The sequence below is a fragment of the Juglans microcarpa x Juglans regia genome, chromosome 4S (assembly GCF_004785595.1).
Source record: "Juglans microcarpa x Juglans regia isolate MS1-56 chromosome 4S, Jm3101_v1.0, whole genome shotgun sequence".
NCBI classification, from domain to species: domain Eukaryota; kingdom Viridiplantae; phylum Streptophyta; class Magnoliopsida; order Fagales; family Juglandaceae; genus Juglans; species Juglans microcarpa x Juglans regia.
The window spans coordinates 10,791,732-10,810,598 of NC_054601.1; the positions used below are offsets into that span (position 1 = coordinate 10,791,732).

Genomic DNA, 18,867 nt, shown 5'->3' on the forward strand with positions numbered 1-18,867 from the left:
ATTAAATAATAAATTGATAAGTAAAATGTAATAAATAATTTTTAATTACTTAATATTACATATACGATGGTAAAAAAATAATAAAAATTAAATGTTGAACAGCATTATTCGTACAAATTACATCCGAGGTCTCTTACAAAAATGGCCATCAGAATTTAGGAAAGCTCTCGTACAACATCCCTGTTCGACACGCCAGTCCCTTTTTGTCTTTTGCTTTCTTGGTTCGGACCGCCATTCCGTGTCAAACCTCCGTTACCAGATTAGAAAGCCAATTGAGTCAATGACAATGTAATCCTCCCCCCTACACAAATACCAAAATACCCTCGTTCAATCCCTCAAGAGTCAAGACTCGAGTTTTACCCATGTTCCAACTGCTACTGATCTCTCTCTCACGCAGTCTCGCCGAATAAATCTGAATCTCCACCGTTACGTTCACTCCACCACGCGCATCACGATGCAGTCGACGAAGTCACGCCGGAAAGTGGCTCCGAACGGAGCTTCAGCTGCCGTAGATAACGGCGCAGACTCGGCAGACAAGCTGGAACAGCTTCTTCTCTCCTCGGCCATCTGCAACAACGAAGACTTGGGCCCGTTCATCCGCAAAGCGTTCTTGTCGGGGAAGCCCGAGACGCTGCTCCACCACCTCCGCCACTTCGCCCGATCTAAAGAGTCCGAAATCGAGGAGGTCTGCAAGGCCCACTACCAGGACTTCATCCTCGCCGTGGATGACCTCAAGTCACTCCTCTCCGACGTCGATTCTCTCAAGTCCTCCCTCTCCGACTCCAACTCCAGGCTACAGTCCGTCGCCGGCCCACTCCTCTCCTCCCTCGATGCCTTCCTTGAGTCTCGCACGGTTTCTCAAAATGTCAATCTTGCCATCCAATCGCTCGCCAACTGTATCCGTCTGATCGAGGTCTGTTCCCGATCCAACTACCACTTGTCCAACAACAACCTCTACATGGCGTTGAAGTGCTTGGACTCCATTGAGACCGAGTTCCTCGACAAAACGCCGTCTTCCACTCTGAAGAGGATGCTGGAAAAGAAAATCCCGGAGATTCGAGCGCACATAGAGAGGAAAGTGAGCAAAGAGTTTGGCGATTGGCTGGTGGAGATCCGGGTCGTGAGCCGCAACCTCGGCCAATTAGCTATCGGCCAAGCCTCCTCGGCGCGCCAGCGCGAAGAGGATCTCCGAATCAAGCAACGCCAAGCCGAGGAGCAGAGCCGGCTCAGTCTTCGCGACTGTGTTTATGCTCTGCAGGAAGAGGACGACGACGAAGATGATCACAACGCACCGAGCAATGACAGTAACAGCAGTTTCGATTTGACTCCTCTATACAGAGCTTATCACATACACCAAACCCTAGGTCTTGAGGACCGGTTCAAGCAATACTACTTCGAGAACCGGAAGCTCCAATTGACGTCGGACTTTCAGGTATCTTCTATGACTCCGTTTCTAGAATCCCATCAAACATTTTTCGCGCAGATCGCCGGGTTTTTCATTGTTGAAGACCGGATTTTGAGGACTGGTGGGGGTTTGATTTCGAAATTGGAGGTCGAGAACTTGTGGGAGACCGCCGTGAGTAAAATGTGTTCCGTCTTAGAGGACCAGTTTTCTAGGATGCAGACTGCGAACCATTTATTGTTGATTAAGGACTATGTGAGCTTGTTGGGAGTGACTTTGAGGAGGTATGGGTACCCGGTGGATTCCTTGTTGGATGTCTTGAGCAAACATAGGGATAAATACCATGAGCTTTTGTTGTCGGATTGCCGGAGACAGATTAGTGAAGCCCTCGCGGCCGATAAGTTTGAGCAGATGCTAATGAAGAAGGAGTACGAGTATTCTATGAATGTGCTTTCCTTTCAGCTACAAACGTCGGATATTGTGCCGGCCTTTCCTTATGTGTCACCCTTTTCATCTACGGTGCCGGATTGTTGTCGAATTGTGAGGTCCTTTGTAGAGGATTCCGTGAGTTTCATGTCTTATGGTGGGCAGTTGGATTTTTATGATGTGGTTAAGAAGTATTTAGATAGGCTGTTGAGTGAGGTTCTGGATGAGGATTTATCGAAGCTTATCAATACATCTGTGCATGGGGTTTCACAGGCTATGCAGATGGCTGCCAATATGGCTGTCATGGAGCGTGCTTGTGATTTCTTCTTTCGACATGCGGCACAGCTCTCGGGGATTCCCTTGAGAATGGCTGAGAGGGGCCGGAGACAGTTTCCGTTGATTAGAGCCCGTGATGTGGCAGAAGATATGCTCTCTGGGTTGCTGAAAGCCAAGGTTGATGGTTTCATGACACTAATTGAGAATGTGAACTGGATGGCTGATGAGCCTCCACAGAGTGGGAACGAATATTTAAATGAGGTTATTATATATTTGGAAACTCTGGTTTCAACTGCTCAGCAGATATTGCCGGCTCAGGTCCTCAAAAGGGTTTTACAAGATGTTCTTTCTCACATCTCTGAGAGGATTGTTGGAGAATTATATGGTGACTCAGTTAAGAGGTTTAATGTAAATGCGATAATGGGGATTGATGTTGATATCCGGTTGTTAGAATCGTTTGCGGACAATCAAGCTCCAATTTTCTCTGATGGGGATGCAAATCAGTTGAAAATGGCACTTGCTGAGTCGAGGCAACTGATTAATTTGCTCTTGAGCAATCATCCAGAGAATTTTCTGAATCCAGTAATCAGAGAGAAGAGTTACAATACTTTGGACTACAAGAAAGTCGTAATGATTTCAGAAAAGCTGAGGGATTCTTCAGATCGGCTATTTGGAACCTTTGGGACACGGGGAGCCAAGCAGAACCCGAAAAAGAAGTCCCTGGACGCTTTGATTAAAAGACTTAGGGAAGTTAGCTGATTGGGTATGGGACTGTATGTACAATCCTTCTTCTTCTTCTTCTCGTACCTGTGCTGATTGTCATTTGGATTTGTTCACAGTGGTTCTTTGCTAACATTATTTCTGAGGGTAAAGCCTGCCAATTGTTGTCCACTGACTGTCTCAGGAAATTTTCATATTTTATTTTGTATGTATCATTCATAATAGCTATGTATTGGTTGTGTTCTGATATTTTTTAATCCATGTTAGTTGATTTGCTTTTATATCTTTCTTTGACTTCCTTGGATTTATCTCTGATCTATGAATGCAAATGTAACTCTATCCTTATGTGCTAACTCTTCCAAGTATCATGACATCAGCTGCATGAAAGTATGACGTGATGTGTCATGGTCACATGCTGATGTGTGCTGAAGTTACTCGAGCCTAAGGAAAAACGTTTGAACGGGTTACGTCAGATTTAGTCAATTTATGGTACAAATTGGTATGTCATTTCACTATTGAGTCGAGTTATTCCTTTTATTTTGGAACTTATTTCCTTATTGCTTGGATGACTGATAGATGTCACCAATGTGACGAGGTCTAACCAAGAGTGATCAGATAAGTTGCAGCAAGGCGATCTGCACCAGTTTGGCAAATAAAATAACTAATTGCACGATGTTGATGCACTCTAGAACTGCTGCTTCTAACCTTTTTTATACTGTTAGGTGCCATGGTAGGCCAGATGCCATGTTCGGGTCCTCTCTTGAGTGTGTCTGGATGAAAGGATTGGAGAAGGAAATTTATGGGGATGATGGATAAATCCATTGTTTGTTCAATATCCTCTGCCTGAGAGCCTGCTTTAGTTCACTTTGAATTGTGCATGGTCTCGAAGATTATCTGACAATATTGAAATGATCAATAAAGGGACACCGTTTTAGTGATTAGGCATGGGATCGATATTAACAAGAGACTTTTAAGTACTTGATTTTAACCTCAATATTGTGCTGTTTGAAACTGCTAGGACAACTCTTGAAAGAAAACACAAGAAAAGAAACAAAATGAGGTTAGGTAATACAGGATGCAAACTTAGGCATATATACTTCCCTTGCTGGGGAATGCGGATATTTTATTTGCTGTAAAGATTCATGAGATCCGATTTGCTCTACATTAGATGTGTGTTATTTGGACAATGAAGTAAAGTTTATACTGTAGATTGTGCAACTTCATTATATATTTTCCCCGAGTACAAGAACAATGAAAAGATTGTCTTTAGACTTGAATGAAAAGGGCTGGCCCAGATTTGATCTAGAGATAGGTGTCACAATACCAAATAAAATGATGTCACTTTCTAGTTTCTAAGTAGAGATGCATCATTTTATTTGCATTTTGGCACCAGTTGAACGGGGTTAGCTTTTTTTGACAGAGGTCTCAGAAAAAAAAAGGATGGAAGTTTGTGTTTAGACCTAGATGCATCTCTCTATCTCTCTAAAGCACACAAATACACGCACACACCGATCTCATACTTATGTGTTAAGCACTTGTAATGCTGGCATTCCAGCTTCCTACCTATGGCCACAAAGGCAACTGCGTAACTTATCATAACATACAATGGTGGCTTGCACATCCACCACATTCATACATAACTACATTGGTACCATGTATCTCTTATGACCATTGAAAACATATCATGATGCATGTAAAATATATAATAACATGACATTGAAACTCACTTTCATCATGTCATAGCTGGATACGTAAAAATTAGCTTTCAATACATGATCGTACATGCATAATACATTTTTCTTATTGGTACTGGGTGGCCGAGAACAAAGTCTTGACCAATGTCGGTTTGCACATGCTATCGGTAAGGATTTTTTTGTAAGTGCTCTTTTGGTACTTTAGGGGGAAGTTCTCCTATTCTAATGGTCTCTAGAAATTGTTTGCATTCAAGAGGATTCGCCATACATACATAATACTTTTAAAAAAAATATTGTTTACCATACATGTAAGGGTATGATCATGCTCTTTACCTCTTTGCTTCTATTGATAACAAACGCGTCGATAATCACCTACTTGAAGTTGTCAAAAAAGGGTTGGACTTGATAGGGTGAGACTGGTGCTTTTTTTAATCTCTTGAAATTGCAACAGTTATTTGCTCCGTTTGGATACAATAACCATTTCATATCATCATTATAACTTTCTTAAATTTTTATACAAAATATAATAAACAATTCAATATTTTCAAATCTCAAAACAATAATAATATTAAAAAATAATATTCTAACAAAATTTTATTTAACTTTCATCTAAACTCACTATTCAAACCCATCGTAGTGTATTGGTATTTCTTAAAATATTTAAAGATATATAATAAATATTTGAAAGAAAAATAAAAGAAAAAATACAATTTGTACTAGGAGTACACCCCAACAGTCAAATTAGAGCGGCATAGTAGCATCACCCAACATTTATATATAGGCTATTTAGATACAATCTTCAATGAGATCTACGGGGAAATGGGCAAAGAATTAATTGAGAACCAAAGTAGTCTTAACAATCTGAGAGCATCTTTTACCCCTAATGGTTTTAACAAGCAGCAAGCATGAAATAAATATCCTGTTGATGGAAGCGTTGTTGGAACAAATAGAAGAATATATGTTACGACCTTTCTTCATCATCACAAAATTGGGACTGCTCACTAAGGGATGGCAAAAATGAAGTCAAATGGAATAAGAAGATGATTGATGATGAATTAGGATAAATAGAAATGCTGGCAAGTGGCAATGAAGCAAGGAATTTGTGAATAATAAGTACATGTGAAAGCTCAATTATATGTGAGTATTACCTGCCAAGAAGGTTTTTACTAGGGGTGTCAAATCGCGTTAACGAGTCGTATCAAGACATATATATTATACTATATAGGTCAATCCTAACCCGACCCGTTAAGCTTATTGTATCAAAATCTCAAATCCTAACACGACCCATTAACATAACGGGTCGTGTCGTGTCAACCCATTTTGACCCATTTATGTAAATGGATTGAACAAACTCAAAATTAACCCGTTTGATCTAGTTAAGTTTAGCTTAATTTCATATAAATGTTAAAATCACAATATCTATAAAAAAAATATAAAACTAACTACAAGTCCAAAATTACAATCCAAACAATAAAAATATCGAAATTAAAATCTCAACAATTTTATTTTTTAGGTATAAGCGTATAATTGTAACTTTAACTTTCTTAACAGGTCATTACGGGTCAAAACGGGTTGACCCATTATCAACCTGTTAAGCTACCGTGTCTTAACGGATCAACCCGTTTTGACCCGAACCCGTTAAGGTTAAACCCTAACCCGCTTTTATCGTGTCATGTTCGTGTTGGGTTAACGGATCGTGTTACATATTACAATCCCTAATTTTTACAACGGATTACTCACCCTATACCCCATGAATAGATATATATGCATTGGCTTTAAATAAATCTAAATCAATGCCTAACAATTAACAAAGCCTTTTGCTCGTTTAGATTCAAAAAGTATTTTTTCTCATCTCATCTCATCTCATCATTACAACTTTTTCAAATTTTCATACAAAATATAATAAACAATTCAACTTTTTCAAATACTAAAATAATAATAATATTAAAAAATAATATTCTAATAATATTTTATTCAACTTTTAATTTTTATCTAAAATCATTTCATTTTATCTCATCTCATTATCCAAACCAGCCCAGTTTCAGTAAATTTTCAAGCCCATGAGTCTGTACTCCAACTCCCAACAAAATTCCTAGCTCTATTTCCATAGTGGATGTAATGAAAAGAGTAGTGTTGTTTAAAAGTCTTTATATCAGGCATAATACACGTGGCATGATTTGATTTGAAAGATAAATTTTAAATCTTATAAATCAAATAATGTTATATGAATAATGTGTAGTGTAAAAGTCTTCAAATGAAATTATTGTAATCAAAATAAATAATGCTAGAAACAATCATATATAATGATGTACTATTCAAACAAGTTGGATAAATAAATAGAAGATAATAACTAATTTATAATTCTTTAATATTATATCTATGAAATGATGATGATTAAAGTTATTATAAATAACTTTAAAAATCGATGTTTTTACAAAATTAGCAAGAATTTGCAGGTAAGTCTGCTTTTTATAAACTCGACCATACTTTGCAGATGCGTTTTGATGTTTTCCTTCCATCCAGTTCTAAGAATGGTATTACTATTGTTTTTAAAAATGTTTTATTTACAAAATGGTTGCATGTCTATCATTTTATCTTAATGAGAATACGTTAAAATGTCGGAGATAAGTTTTTATTAAAATTATGTATTACATCATGCATATTCAATAAAATCTCATTAATAGACAATGAGGACTTAAAATATGTGATATCAACAAAGCAAAAATTATTCTCATCAGTCACTATTCAACACTCCATATCATATGAAAAACACATACACCATATGAAAAACGCCACACATCTTATGAAAAAGTATAGGTTGATGTCGTGTTTCGCAGTCCAAACAGCTCCGCAAAGCCCTAGCTCCTTGTCGCCCGCAACTAAGAAGAAAGAGAGGCTTTGGTAACCTCTGGGATCACTCCAATGCCTAAGTCAGTGGGTAATTCTCTGTCGAAGAAGAGGGAAATATAGAACAAAGTTAGATTATTAGGTAGATTGAGTCAAGAGTCACTCGTAGGAGGGTTCTCTCTTATTTATACCTGATTCGGGCTCTTCTGTTGAGGGAGATCGTGGAGTATCAGACGTCAGGCCTGCCACTACTCATTGTCTGTCGCTCTAGTAGGTGTCAGTCCGTGGCCTAGCGGGAGATCGTGATGTGCCAGTTGTCCTAGGTCTATCTGGCCGCCACTTCCCTGCCATGCCAGTGGGTGTCAGATCGCGAGTGAGCCGTCCTTTGCTTGTGGGACGTGCAATTGTGCGCCGGATTCTCTGACACTAACCCGGGTTGCCTCGTGCCTTGGATCCGTGACTCTGGGACCGGGTGTGTGCCGTTGTAAGTGCACATCCGGCCTAGTGATTAGGGTTGTTAATTCGTCGACCCCCGGGAGGTTCCTTCTTACGCTCCCAAGCCCTGAGTTGACAGGTTACTCCTGATTCGGTCTGCACTTACTTCTCGATCCTTTCGCCTCAAGCTCCTAACTTCCTCCATTGGGAGGATAATTCTGTATCTCGGCCCCCTTTGGGCTTTGGCCCTTCTGTAAGGTATTGCGCGCTCAATTTTTTATTCTGTAGCCCGGGATCTTTAGCTCCCTCCTTTCGGCCCAAGCTCCGTGATTGGGCTTTCCTAGGCTTGGGCCCTTCTGGGATAGGCATTTCCTCACACTATAGGTGTGGGGTGTGAGAATGAATAGGATAGCATTCATCACCAACAAATACGATTAAAAATGATAAAACTTAACATAAAATAAAAAGGACATTTTGCAATGATCATCCACGAACTCAAACGTATATAAAAGGAATATCCTTTTCATTCAACCAAGTTTCCTATCCATCATCTACCCCTTGCATCACCTATACATGGACACATATGTCCTGTTAACTTATTTCCTACTCACCAGATTGTTCACTAAACACAAACCAGGAAGTCAAAGAACCCCATCTACCAGTAGTACCACCAAAGACTTATTATTCAGCAGATCATTGGGAATTAGTGAAAACATGAAACCCATGTCTCCCATCACTACTATTCTGTGCCTAATCCTCTTGTTTCTCCTCTCCTTTGCAACCCCATCTCCATCTCATGACTCCATCACGGCGTACGAAGTTCTTGAAGAATATGACTTCCCGGTGGGCATTCTTCCCAAGGGCGTCTTAGGCTACGAACTGGATAGTTCCACAGGTAAATTCTCTGTGTATCTGAATGGCTCTTGCACTTTTTCCATTGATTCTTACGAGTTGAAGTACAAGTCCACCGTCACGGGTGTCATAGCCAAAGACAAGATCTCCAGTTTGAGTGGCATCAAAGTTAAGGTGCTCTTCCTATGGCTCAGCATTGTGAGCGTCACTCGGGAAGACGATGAGCTGGCATTCTCAGTCGGAATCGCCTCGGCGGATTTTCCGGTCAGTAATTTCACTGAGAGCCCGACCTGTGGATGTGGCTTTGATTGTGCGACGAGTGGTGAAGGAATTAGGAAGATTAATAAGCCCTTGATTAGTGATATTCTGTACTCTTCTTAAATCAGATTTGCTTTTTGAAACTAATAAAATGGCTGTAACAATATTTAGTTCTATATTGGAGAATTAGCAATGACTTTGCTGGCAATCCTCCCAGGGAAGATGCAATGACTTGTCTTTAACATGCATAAATGTGTCTTAATTATCTTAATTTCATCTCAGAATTGGGTGTCTTTTCTCGGTGTCTTTTAAGAATGTTTCGAAACAGATAAGCATTACGTCCATACAGAAATCTTACGCAAAGAAATTTATAAATTGACATGACTTAATATAATCTATATATCATGATGTAAAGTTCTTGTTATTATAAAGTAAATGTGGCGCATCATATATATTAGACTAGGTTTTAGATTAAACTGGTTGAGATTAAGGCCCTGTTTGGATTTAGAGATGGTTTTATCTCATTTCATCATTATAATTTTTCATATTTCTATACAAAATATAATAAACAGTTCAACTTTTTCAAAACAATAATAATATTAAAAAATAATATTTTATTCAACTCATCTAAAAATATTTCATCTCATCTCATCTCATCTCATCTCATCTTACTATCCAAACCAACCTAATTAGATCTAATTATGTGTTCCGTGATCAGAGGACACATAGTGTAAATTGGTCAAACATGGGTTTAGGGATGAGCAATTTTGCCTTTCACACCCTCAGTAAGCCTAACATCAATTTATTTACGCCCAACAATCTTTTTTCTAAATAATAATTTTCTACTTTTCCCTAAACACATTAATATCTATACACCGATCCGTAGAGAAACTGACATAATATGAATTGAGTGGTAAAAAAATTAATTAATTTATTTTTTAAATCAAATTATATTATCTTCGTGTAACCTTGTAAGATATGGATGTAACTCATAATTCTGGTTTTTAGTATACACAATTGTTATTGCAAAAAGTGGCAAAGCAGTTTTTAATTTTTTTGCAATGGCAGATTTTGTTGAAAATATTTAGTACATTTAATGCAAAAAAAAAAATCATACCGTTCGAATGATTTTGTACGAACATGCAATTCATACCCCTGCATACAATGAATAGTATATAACCGTTTGTATATAGAAATAGTCTCAACTCATCATGATAACTTTTTTAAATTTTTATACAAAATATAATAAATAATTCTACTTTTTCAAATCTTAAAAGAATAATAATAATAATAATAAATAATATTTTAATAGTATTTTATCAAATTCATCTAAAACTATCTTATCTAATCTTACGCTTCAAACGAGTCCTTCCAAAATATTAGTACGGTTTGGATACTGAGTTAAGATGAGATAATTTGAAATAAAATATAAAAGTTAGGTCTCATTTGTTTTCAGAAAACATTTCATCTCATCTCATCTAATCATTACAACTTTCTCAACTTTCAATACAAAATAAAATAAAAAATTTAATTTTTTCAAATCTCAAAACAAAAATAATATTAAAAAATATATTTTAACAATATTTTATTTAATTTTTTAACTTTAATCTTAACTCATCTTATCTAATCTGTAAAAATAAACGAGTTTTAAAGTTAAAAAATTGAATAAAATATTATTAGAATATTATTTTTTAAAATTTTAAAAAGTTGAGTTATTTATTATATTTGTATGAAAAATTTAAAATATTATAATGATGAGATGAGATAAAATATTTTATGTAGATATATACATATATTGTCTGAACATTTGCTAAGTATTCCAAAATATCATAAACAGTAATAATTAATTAGGCGTAGGAGTTTGTACCTATCGATCATGTGCACCAAACCTCATTGGCAGAATTATTGTTTGTAATTTCTAAAGCATTTTGACCTGTTGGTTACACTCATCCAACTTTTATATATTATATGCTCTCTCTCTCTCTGAAATTCAGATAACAAAAATAATAGAGTCCCGCAAGACTCTAAGAGTAGTCCGCTATACTTAACCGATATTCACATTTTTTAATATATTTTAATATTTTTAAAAAATAAAAAAAATATATATTAATATATTTAAAATTACTTCATTCATTATTAAATAAATAATAATAATAATTTCACTAAACAGTCAAATGGGATGGTCAATTTGGAGCGGCAAACTAGCTTTATTCAAAATAATAATCGTTGACAGTTGAAAAAGGTCCATATCCATATATATAACAAAAGAAATACTTGATTTACAAAGAATTTCCATAAAAAAATTAAATATATAAACTTGATTTGTTTTAATGCGATGCATTGTATTATAAAATTTCATTCTCGCTTAGATACAGAAACCATATCACATCATCTTATATCATCTCATCATTATAACTTTTTTAAATCTTCACACAAAATATAATAAACAATTTAAGTGACTCACTATTTTTCATGAAAGATCTAGGTCCTCTCCACTATTTTTTGGAATCCAGATCACTCTAACTCTTGATGGCCTTACCCTGACCCAAACTAAATATGCTCTTGACATTTTAGATCATGCCCAAGTGACTCACTTAAAGCCCATGGGCAGTCCCGTGATGGCTAAGACCAAAGGTCTTACGTCCACAGCTCTTTTTGCGGACCCAATCGAGTATTGCAATCTTGTCGGAGCTCTCCAATATCTTATCCTCACTCGCCCTGACCTTGCATACAGTGTTCACTTTGTGTCTTAATTTATGCACTCTCCTATTAAATCTCATTTTAAAATGGTTAAATGTATACTTAGATATGTAAAAGGTAGAATAGATTTTGGACTAGACTTCATTTTATCTCCAACTCTACACTTGATCTTTATACTTTATCTGATGCAGATTGGGCTGGATGCTCTCTCACCCGATACTCCACGACAGGCTATTGTGTCTTTCTCGATAGTAATTGCATTTCTTGGTCTGCCAAAAAGTAACATATTGTATCTTGTTCGAGCACTGAAATTGAATATAGAGTTATGGCCCACACTACTGCTAAGCTCACTTGGATCTCTTTCCTTCTTCTGGACCTTGACATCATGCTCCACACATCACCATTATTGCTTTATGATAATCTAAATGCACTTTACATGGTTGTTAACCCAGTCTTCCATACTCGAAGCAAACACATTGAGATCGATTACCACTATGTACGTAAATGTGTTGCTCTTGGTCTTCTTCATACCCGACATGTCCCAACATCTTTGCAACTTGCTGATCTTTTTAGCAAATTGCTTGGGCGCCCAACTCTCTATCCTCTTTGCACCAAACTTGGCCTCATACATCCATATTGGCAGCAAATCCTCCCAATTTTGTATTTTGTCAACTTTGTATTTTTGCCAATTACCTTGTATAACCAGTCTCTAACGGTACAATACATCTTGTATTGATGTAGTATAGATTATAAATAGCAATAGTATACTCTCGGGTGCGTTTGGTTATTAAATACCTCTCAACTCATCATTACAACTTTTTAAAATTTCAACACAAAATATAATAAACAATTCAACTTTTTCAAATCACAAAATAATAATAATATTAAAAAATAATATTCTAACAATATTTTATTATCTCAACTCAACTCATTTCAACATCCAAACGCAACCTCAGTATCACTCACGATGATTGAGACATTTTATCAAATAGTTTAAGCTCACGTTGTCTTTAGCCACCACATGACACACCCACCCCATTATCCCTCACTCACCTCTACATGATCTCATAAACGAACATCCCTAGGAATATAATCCCCTTTAAATGTCCAATGCACACTAACTCAAACACACCATCAAAAAGGCTAATCATGCAAATCTGCTTGGCTCATCACATGTGGCGAGTCAACCAACTCAACACCTATAACGTCCGAACGCGTGTTCGAAGAGTATCATGATCTCATGGGTAGTCCTAGTAGAAAAACACAACTTTAAAATGGTTATAGAGGAGATCACCCTAGTAATGAATTGACTAAAGAAGTTGGAAAAATGAATGGCTAGTGCTATTGTGCCACCTAAGTTTGCTCACTTGGTGTGCTCCCTAATGTAAATTCTACTTTTTAAAAAATAAAAATATAAAATATAAATACACAGAATAGTCATTTTCTTAACCATTAATTAAAAAAATATTAAAAATAAAGTAAAATATATGAGCGGTCAAATTGAGGCGGCAAACTCAAGAGGTATAATAACATTTTTCAAAACGAATAGACTCAAGATTTCTAGGTTTTGGAGGAACAGAGGCGATTATGATTCTTCTTGTCCAGGGAGAAGAGCTCTTGGGAGGTGGAGGAGTCGAAGAAGTAGATCAATTGAGGGGGCTTAGGAGGGGAGTTGGGGGAAAAACAAGTTTGTGGGGGGTTTTGAAGAAAGAAAAAAGAGGAAAAGGGTGAGAATGGATATGGGGATGGTGGCAAATAATAACATGTCAATCAAATTTTAGAGGTATAAAATATTACATAAAAATAAATTTATAAAATAACGTAATTTTATGTATTTCGTTAAAACTATCTCAAGATAAAAATAACTTTACAATCTTATATACTATATCAAACTACGTCATTTCATAAATGACGTAACTTCAAACATTTCGTTAAAGTTATTTCAAAATAAAAATAATTTTATAATTTTATATACTATATCAAACTACGCCACTTCATAAATTTACTTTTATATAATATTTTCATAACTAAAGCACTTTTGTGTCGAGAAAGAGTTGCATGTGCCAAATTATTTTCGTTGTTGGAAAGTTTGAATGATTTGGTTCATTGTGAAGTAATATAGTAAAATTTTAGTATTGTATAAATTATTTTTTTTTTAAGTCAAAATCTTAATATGGCAAGGGATGCTTTCAAACAAAATGAAAGATTTGGATCTATATTTCCCATAATCCCATATCTCTATTGTCCATATGTGCTTTAGGCCTTCTGGTTTGACTAGCAGAGCTGCCACGTGAAAGCTGCAATGCAGCTCGTTGGTTATCTACGTGACCCATTTTTCCAGTTCGTCCTTTCCTGGCATCCAAACAACCCCCGAACGCTCGAAAGTCGAAACAGGAAAAAAAGATCCATATTCGAAGAAAATGGCGAAAACCCCAATGTCTCTCACGGCAATTCTCACCCTTTTCCTTCTCCTATCAACACTCGCCGCATCATCCCCCACAACCACCACCGACGATGCGCAGTCCGCGTACAAGGCCCTCCAAGACTTCAACTTCCCCGTTGGTCTGCTCCCCAAAGGTGCCTTGGGCTACGAGCTGGACCGATCCAACGGCAAATTCAGCGCATTTCTGAACGGTTCTTGCAGTTTCTCCCTCGAGGGCTCATACGACTTGAAATACAAGTCCACCATTAGCGGCTACATCTCCGAGAACAGGCTCACCAACTTGAGCGGTATCAGCGTCAAGGTCTTGTTCTTTTGGCTGAATATCGTGGAGGTGGTTAGGGACGGGGACCAGCTCAAGTTCTCTGTGGGTATTGCATCGGCTTCTTTTCCTATCGATAGTTTCTATGATTCCCCGCAGTGTGGGTGTGGATTCGATTGCGATAATGGCCAAGTAAGGAAATTTAAATTCAATCCTTTTGTATCTTCTATGTAATCGGAATTTTGAACTCTTATCATTTTTTTTTTTTTTTTGGTGGTATTTGGATGGTGGGTTATATTTCACAAGAGATTAATGGCAATAGGTTTCGGTTATCTTTCGCACATGATGAATTCTGGAACAAAGTCTTTTGTTTTACTGAGGTTTGATTATTTAACTTTTGAGTGGTCGTTTACATTTCTTGTATAGAAATTCGATTTGTACAGAACCACCTGCAATGAAAATTAATAGGTACTGCGGTTTGTTTGATGTTCTGGGAATATGGTTGTGATCTTGTTTCGAAAACACTGTAAGCTGGCCTGGTGGGAGAGAATGGAAATGTCTTGAGTGCTTTGTTTTCATGTCAAAAGGGGACCTTCTGTTACGGACCTTGGCAGAGATTTGTGCCATGTGGATTGGGGAGGAATAGGCGAACTGGAATCATTCCAAAAATTGTTGAGCTGAATAGCTCTGTTGAATTGATTTTATATTGGGGGAAATGGGAAAAGTTTTCTGACTAGGCTAGATTGAAGTGGGAGATGTAGTCAAAGATTAGACTCTGGCATGGTGTGTGTAGTGTCATGGTATGGCTAATCAAGGAGGTTTCCCTGATGCGTACATTGCTGCTGCTCTTGTCAAAGAGACAGAGTTTTCTATGGCAGATCATCTGGAGGGTTAATGACAAAACCGGTTTTACAGCTACATTTTAAATTTAGGGCACTTTTGTAATATAAGTTGTAAAATAGTTATAGGAGCATCATTAATTTACAAAATGCACCCCATTTGAAAGAGAGTTGTAAAAAGGGTTGTATCTTTATAATTTTCCTTAAGATATCTAGCAACCTTTCTCATTGCAATGCAAGTTTTATTCAAAAGGCCCATGATTGGGCTGTAGGGGCCTATACAATATTCTTTTATATGTTATATCCTATAGTTGGAGAAGCAGAGGGGGTGAACGCAAGCTCCTGCAGACCCCTTCCAAGAAAGGGATGTTCAATGCCCTGTCTTTCTATATTTGTTCTTAGATCCCCTGTAAATCTGTGATAACAAGCTGGCAGACTAAAGTCTCCCAAGATCTGTATTATTTTCTTGGATAGCCTCATCAGAGAAGATTTACACCAGGGATAGTCTAAGAAAAAGACACATTGTTGTGATTGAGTGATTTGGCATGCGTAAGAGAAGCGGGAGCCTATGGATCACGTTTTACTCCATTGTGACACTGCGGGTGGGGAGTGTCTTATTCAGCCAAGTTAGATTGGCTTGGGTCATGGCAAGAAGTGCAGTGGACCTGTTTAACTCTTGGAGAGGGTTACGTGATTGCCCATAAATTGCAGCAGTGTGGAAAATGGAACCTATTTTCATCATATGGTGTATCTGGAGGAAAATGAATGATAGAAATTTTTATGAGTGTGAACGGAGAATGAAGGAGCTATCGAATTGTCATTTTCTTTCCTTTTATGACCATTGTGAGAGATTTAGAGAGTGAAAAGCAAGAAGAATTCCCGTGTGGGGATGGCTATTAGTTTGATGTATCCATGCTTAAGGGTCCATGTTTGCTTCTCATCGAAGCTACTATTTACCTGCTGAGAGTTACTTTGTTGATATATGATGTGACAAATCTTAACATACAGAAATGATGACGAATTCTATGGCAGTTTGTAAATTCGAAAGATCTATGTATCATGTTAACTCTAGATGTTACGGCTATGTTTGAATGTTGAGATGATTCGAGTTGATCTGTGAATAGTAATGTTTTGTTGATCCCATTGAAATGTATTTGAATGGAAGTAGATTGATATATGTGTTTAAATGTATGAAATAGGTTGAGATAGAGTTTAACTTTTTTATGGGAAATTGAAAAAGTAATGAATCCACGTAGCGTAGTAACCGTCTTAAGCTCAGATAAAGGAAGTAGGTTATTGGTGAATGATTTGCATGTACTTTTGAATGATTTTTAGCAGCAGGCAATACGATGAACTGTTACTGAATTTGTGCCATATCGTAGAGCTGAACCGTGTTTGTTCCTTAACAGTGCAGTTGCTTTCATTTAAAACTCAAAAGCTTGCATATAAAATCTAGGGAATTTCAAAATTAGAAAGGTTGTATGATTGGAAGACATTTCATTGCTAGTTTTCTACTCATAAAGAAAGCTTAGATAGGACTGTTAACCTGACCCGAACGGGTCGAAAATTTTACTTCTATACTGACCTAAATTTATTGCGGGTCGGATGAAATATTTGTTAACCGAAAGGTTATTTTTTTATTAATTATTATTTTAACCAAAATTTACAACGTCGTCTAACACATTTTGGGTTCGGTCCGATAGCTTTGGAAATATGCTCACAATTCTTAGCTGTTCAATCCGTTTCTTATCGGGTCGGTCAGGTGGCCATGCATCTTTATAGGAGTGTAGATGTAGCTTTTATATGCTAAATACAGTAATCATGAGTTATATAAAAATTTTGTATTTTTTTAAAAAAAAAAGTGAAGTCTATTATTAAAAAAAAATTAATTTTTTTTTATGTAAATTTTATATTTATTTATTTTTTATAAAATGAGTGTACGATACTTGCACAACTCATAACTTTAAGGCTTCGTTTGGAAAGTAAACTCATCTTAACTCATTTTAATTCATCATTATAATTTTTTTAAATTCTAATATAAAATATAATAAACAATTTAATTTTTTCAAATCTCAAAATAATAATAATAATAATAATAATAATAATATTCTAACAATATTTTATCATCTCAACTCAATTCAATTCAACTCAATTTAACATCCGAACGTACTCTAAATATTATTTTTCTTTTATTTTTTCATAAGCAATGAATGTAAGCAAGTCATGTCTATAGGTTAGGCACCTTAATTTCGGATGAGAAAGTGTTGTAATATGGGCACAAATCCTCATTCTATCAGTGCTTATTTTGATCGAAACGCCTTTTGTTGGTGTTGCAAGTAAAGATTATGAAGTTGATGTTTTGTAAAGACGACAGCCGGCCACGTATGAGGAAGAGAGTGGGAAATTGGATTTTTAAAAAATATCTCATCTCATCTAATCATTACAACTTTTTCAACTTTCAATATAAAATAAAATAAATAATTCAATTTTTATAAATCTCAAAATAAAAATAATATTAAACAATATATTCTAACAATACTTTATTCAACTTTTTAATTTTAATCTCATCTCATCTTATCTCATCTATAAAAATAAACGAGATAAATTTCCAAATTTTTAGACCCGAACTCTTGAATCTAAAGTAGAATAATTTACATAGATATATAAAGTGAGTATTACAATATTTATAGTTGTCACAGAACAAATCTGCGTAAACAAATCACCCCCCAAAACTAGTTTTATTTTGTCAGAAGTCTTAAAACGCTACAAATTGAATTCTCTTTCCCCCATAACATGTGAGAAATGTTATATGACCCTGTTACCTATAAAGTTTTTCAGATCTAACTCTTATAATAAGTTTTACGACCTCGTTAGTATTGAATGAGACAAGCAAAAGAAATACCTTTTTTTTTTTTTTTTTTTTTTTATATTAGCTGATTTTATAGGTTTTTTTTCATACTAATGTTTGGTGTGTCAATAAATGTGTTTATATATTGATTATTTTCATAAACGGTCGGCTCCTAAATTAGTGTTGTGTTTGGTATGTAAATTATTAGAGCATTTTTCGGTTACAGGTGCCGACAATATGGTTAGATGACCCTCTCCTCTTTTTATGTGGTGCTTAATGGTCAATATGGTTAGATGACCCTCTTTTTATGTGATTGCGATATGGATTTTTTTTTTTTTTTTTTTTTAAGTTAGTAAAGGGCGATTTCAAATTCCGTATCTCTATTTTAAAAATTAGAGGTCATGCCAATCACGTACCTTTTATCACTCCATGATTCTTTCTTTCTTTCGAAGTTAGATCTCTTCTTTTTGTTATTTTTTATCTATTTTGTGTCAGGTTTAAACCTTGTCCTTCATGCGATTGTCTTGTCCCATTAGCCTTAACTTTGTCTCCTCTCCCTCTCTGTCAGTGGGCGTTAACTTGTTATGCGCCTTTGATTGGGCTTACCATGCTTCACACGTTTAAATTTTAACGCCTAAAACATCGACAAACATGCCTGCAAATAGAATACTTTTTCTAAAGTTTATGCTATTGCGTATTTGACTTGGAAAGATTTTGAATAGCGATATTTTCAAATTACTTATACGAATTGGATGGTCTAATCACTAATATTTGGAAAAGGTATAGATTCTATATAAATGCTTTATTTATATCTATCTAAGATTACGTTTAGATATTAAGCTCAACTCAGTTAATCTCAATTCTTTAT

At 36.0% G+C, this 18,867-nt stretch overlaps 3 protein-coding genes across 4 annotated transcripts; all 3 read left to right on the forward strand.

The window, feature by feature from the left end:
- The first annotated feature begins 300 nt into the window (after positions 1-300).
- On the forward strand, positions 301-3,666 carry LOC121262567 (exocyst complex component SEC15B). 2 transcript variants are annotated; one of them, XM_041165091.1, is made up of 3 exons: positions 301-2,867; positions 3,188-3,323; positions 3,420-3,666. In XM_041165091.1, the coding sequence occupies exon 1, from the start codon at positions 455-457 to the stop codon at positions 2,861-2,863; it is 2,409 nt and encodes an 802-aa protein (XP_041021025.1). In that variant the 5' UTR covers positions 301-454; the 3' UTR covers positions 2,864-2,867; positions 3,188-3,323; positions 3,420-3,666. The 2 variants fall into 2 exon arrangements, with proteins under 2 accessions (XP_041021025.1, XP_041021023.1); XM_041165089.1 differs by having other exon boundaries at positions 302-2,867; positions 3,213-3,323.
- Positions 3,667-8,394: 4,728 nt separating this feature from the next.
- Positions 8,395-9,152, forward strand: LOC121261856 (uncharacterized protein At5g01610-like). The gene has a single exon (XM_041164258.1). The coding sequence runs from the start codon at positions 8,515-8,517 to the stop codon at positions 9,031-9,033; it is 519 nt and encodes a 172-aa protein (XP_041020192.1). The 5' UTR covers positions 8,395-8,514; the 3' UTR covers positions 9,034-9,152.
- Positions 9,153-13,855: 4,703 nt separating this feature from the next.
- Positions 13,856-14,706, forward strand: LOC121263799. The gene has a single exon (XM_041166873.1). The coding sequence runs from the start codon at positions 14,031-14,033 to the stop codon at positions 14,544-14,546; it is 516 nt and encodes a 171-aa protein (XP_041022807.1). The 5' UTR covers positions 13,856-14,030; the 3' UTR covers positions 14,547-14,706.
- Positions 14,707-18,867: the final 4,161 nt, after the last annotated feature.

Bases quoted from the DNA above. Each gene is read 5' to 3' on its own strand.
- LOC121261856 (XM_041164258.1), top strand. From the start codon at position 8,515: ATGAAACCCATGTCTCCCATCACTACTATTCTGTGCCTAATCCTCTTG.
- LOC121263799 (XM_041166873.1), top strand. From the start codon at position 14,031: ATGGCGAAAACCCCAATGTCTCTCACGGCAATTCTCACCCTTTTCCTT.
- LOC121262567 (XM_041165091.1), top strand. From the start codon at position 455: ATGCAGTCGACGAAGTCACGCCGGAAAGTGGCTCCGAACGGAGCTTCA.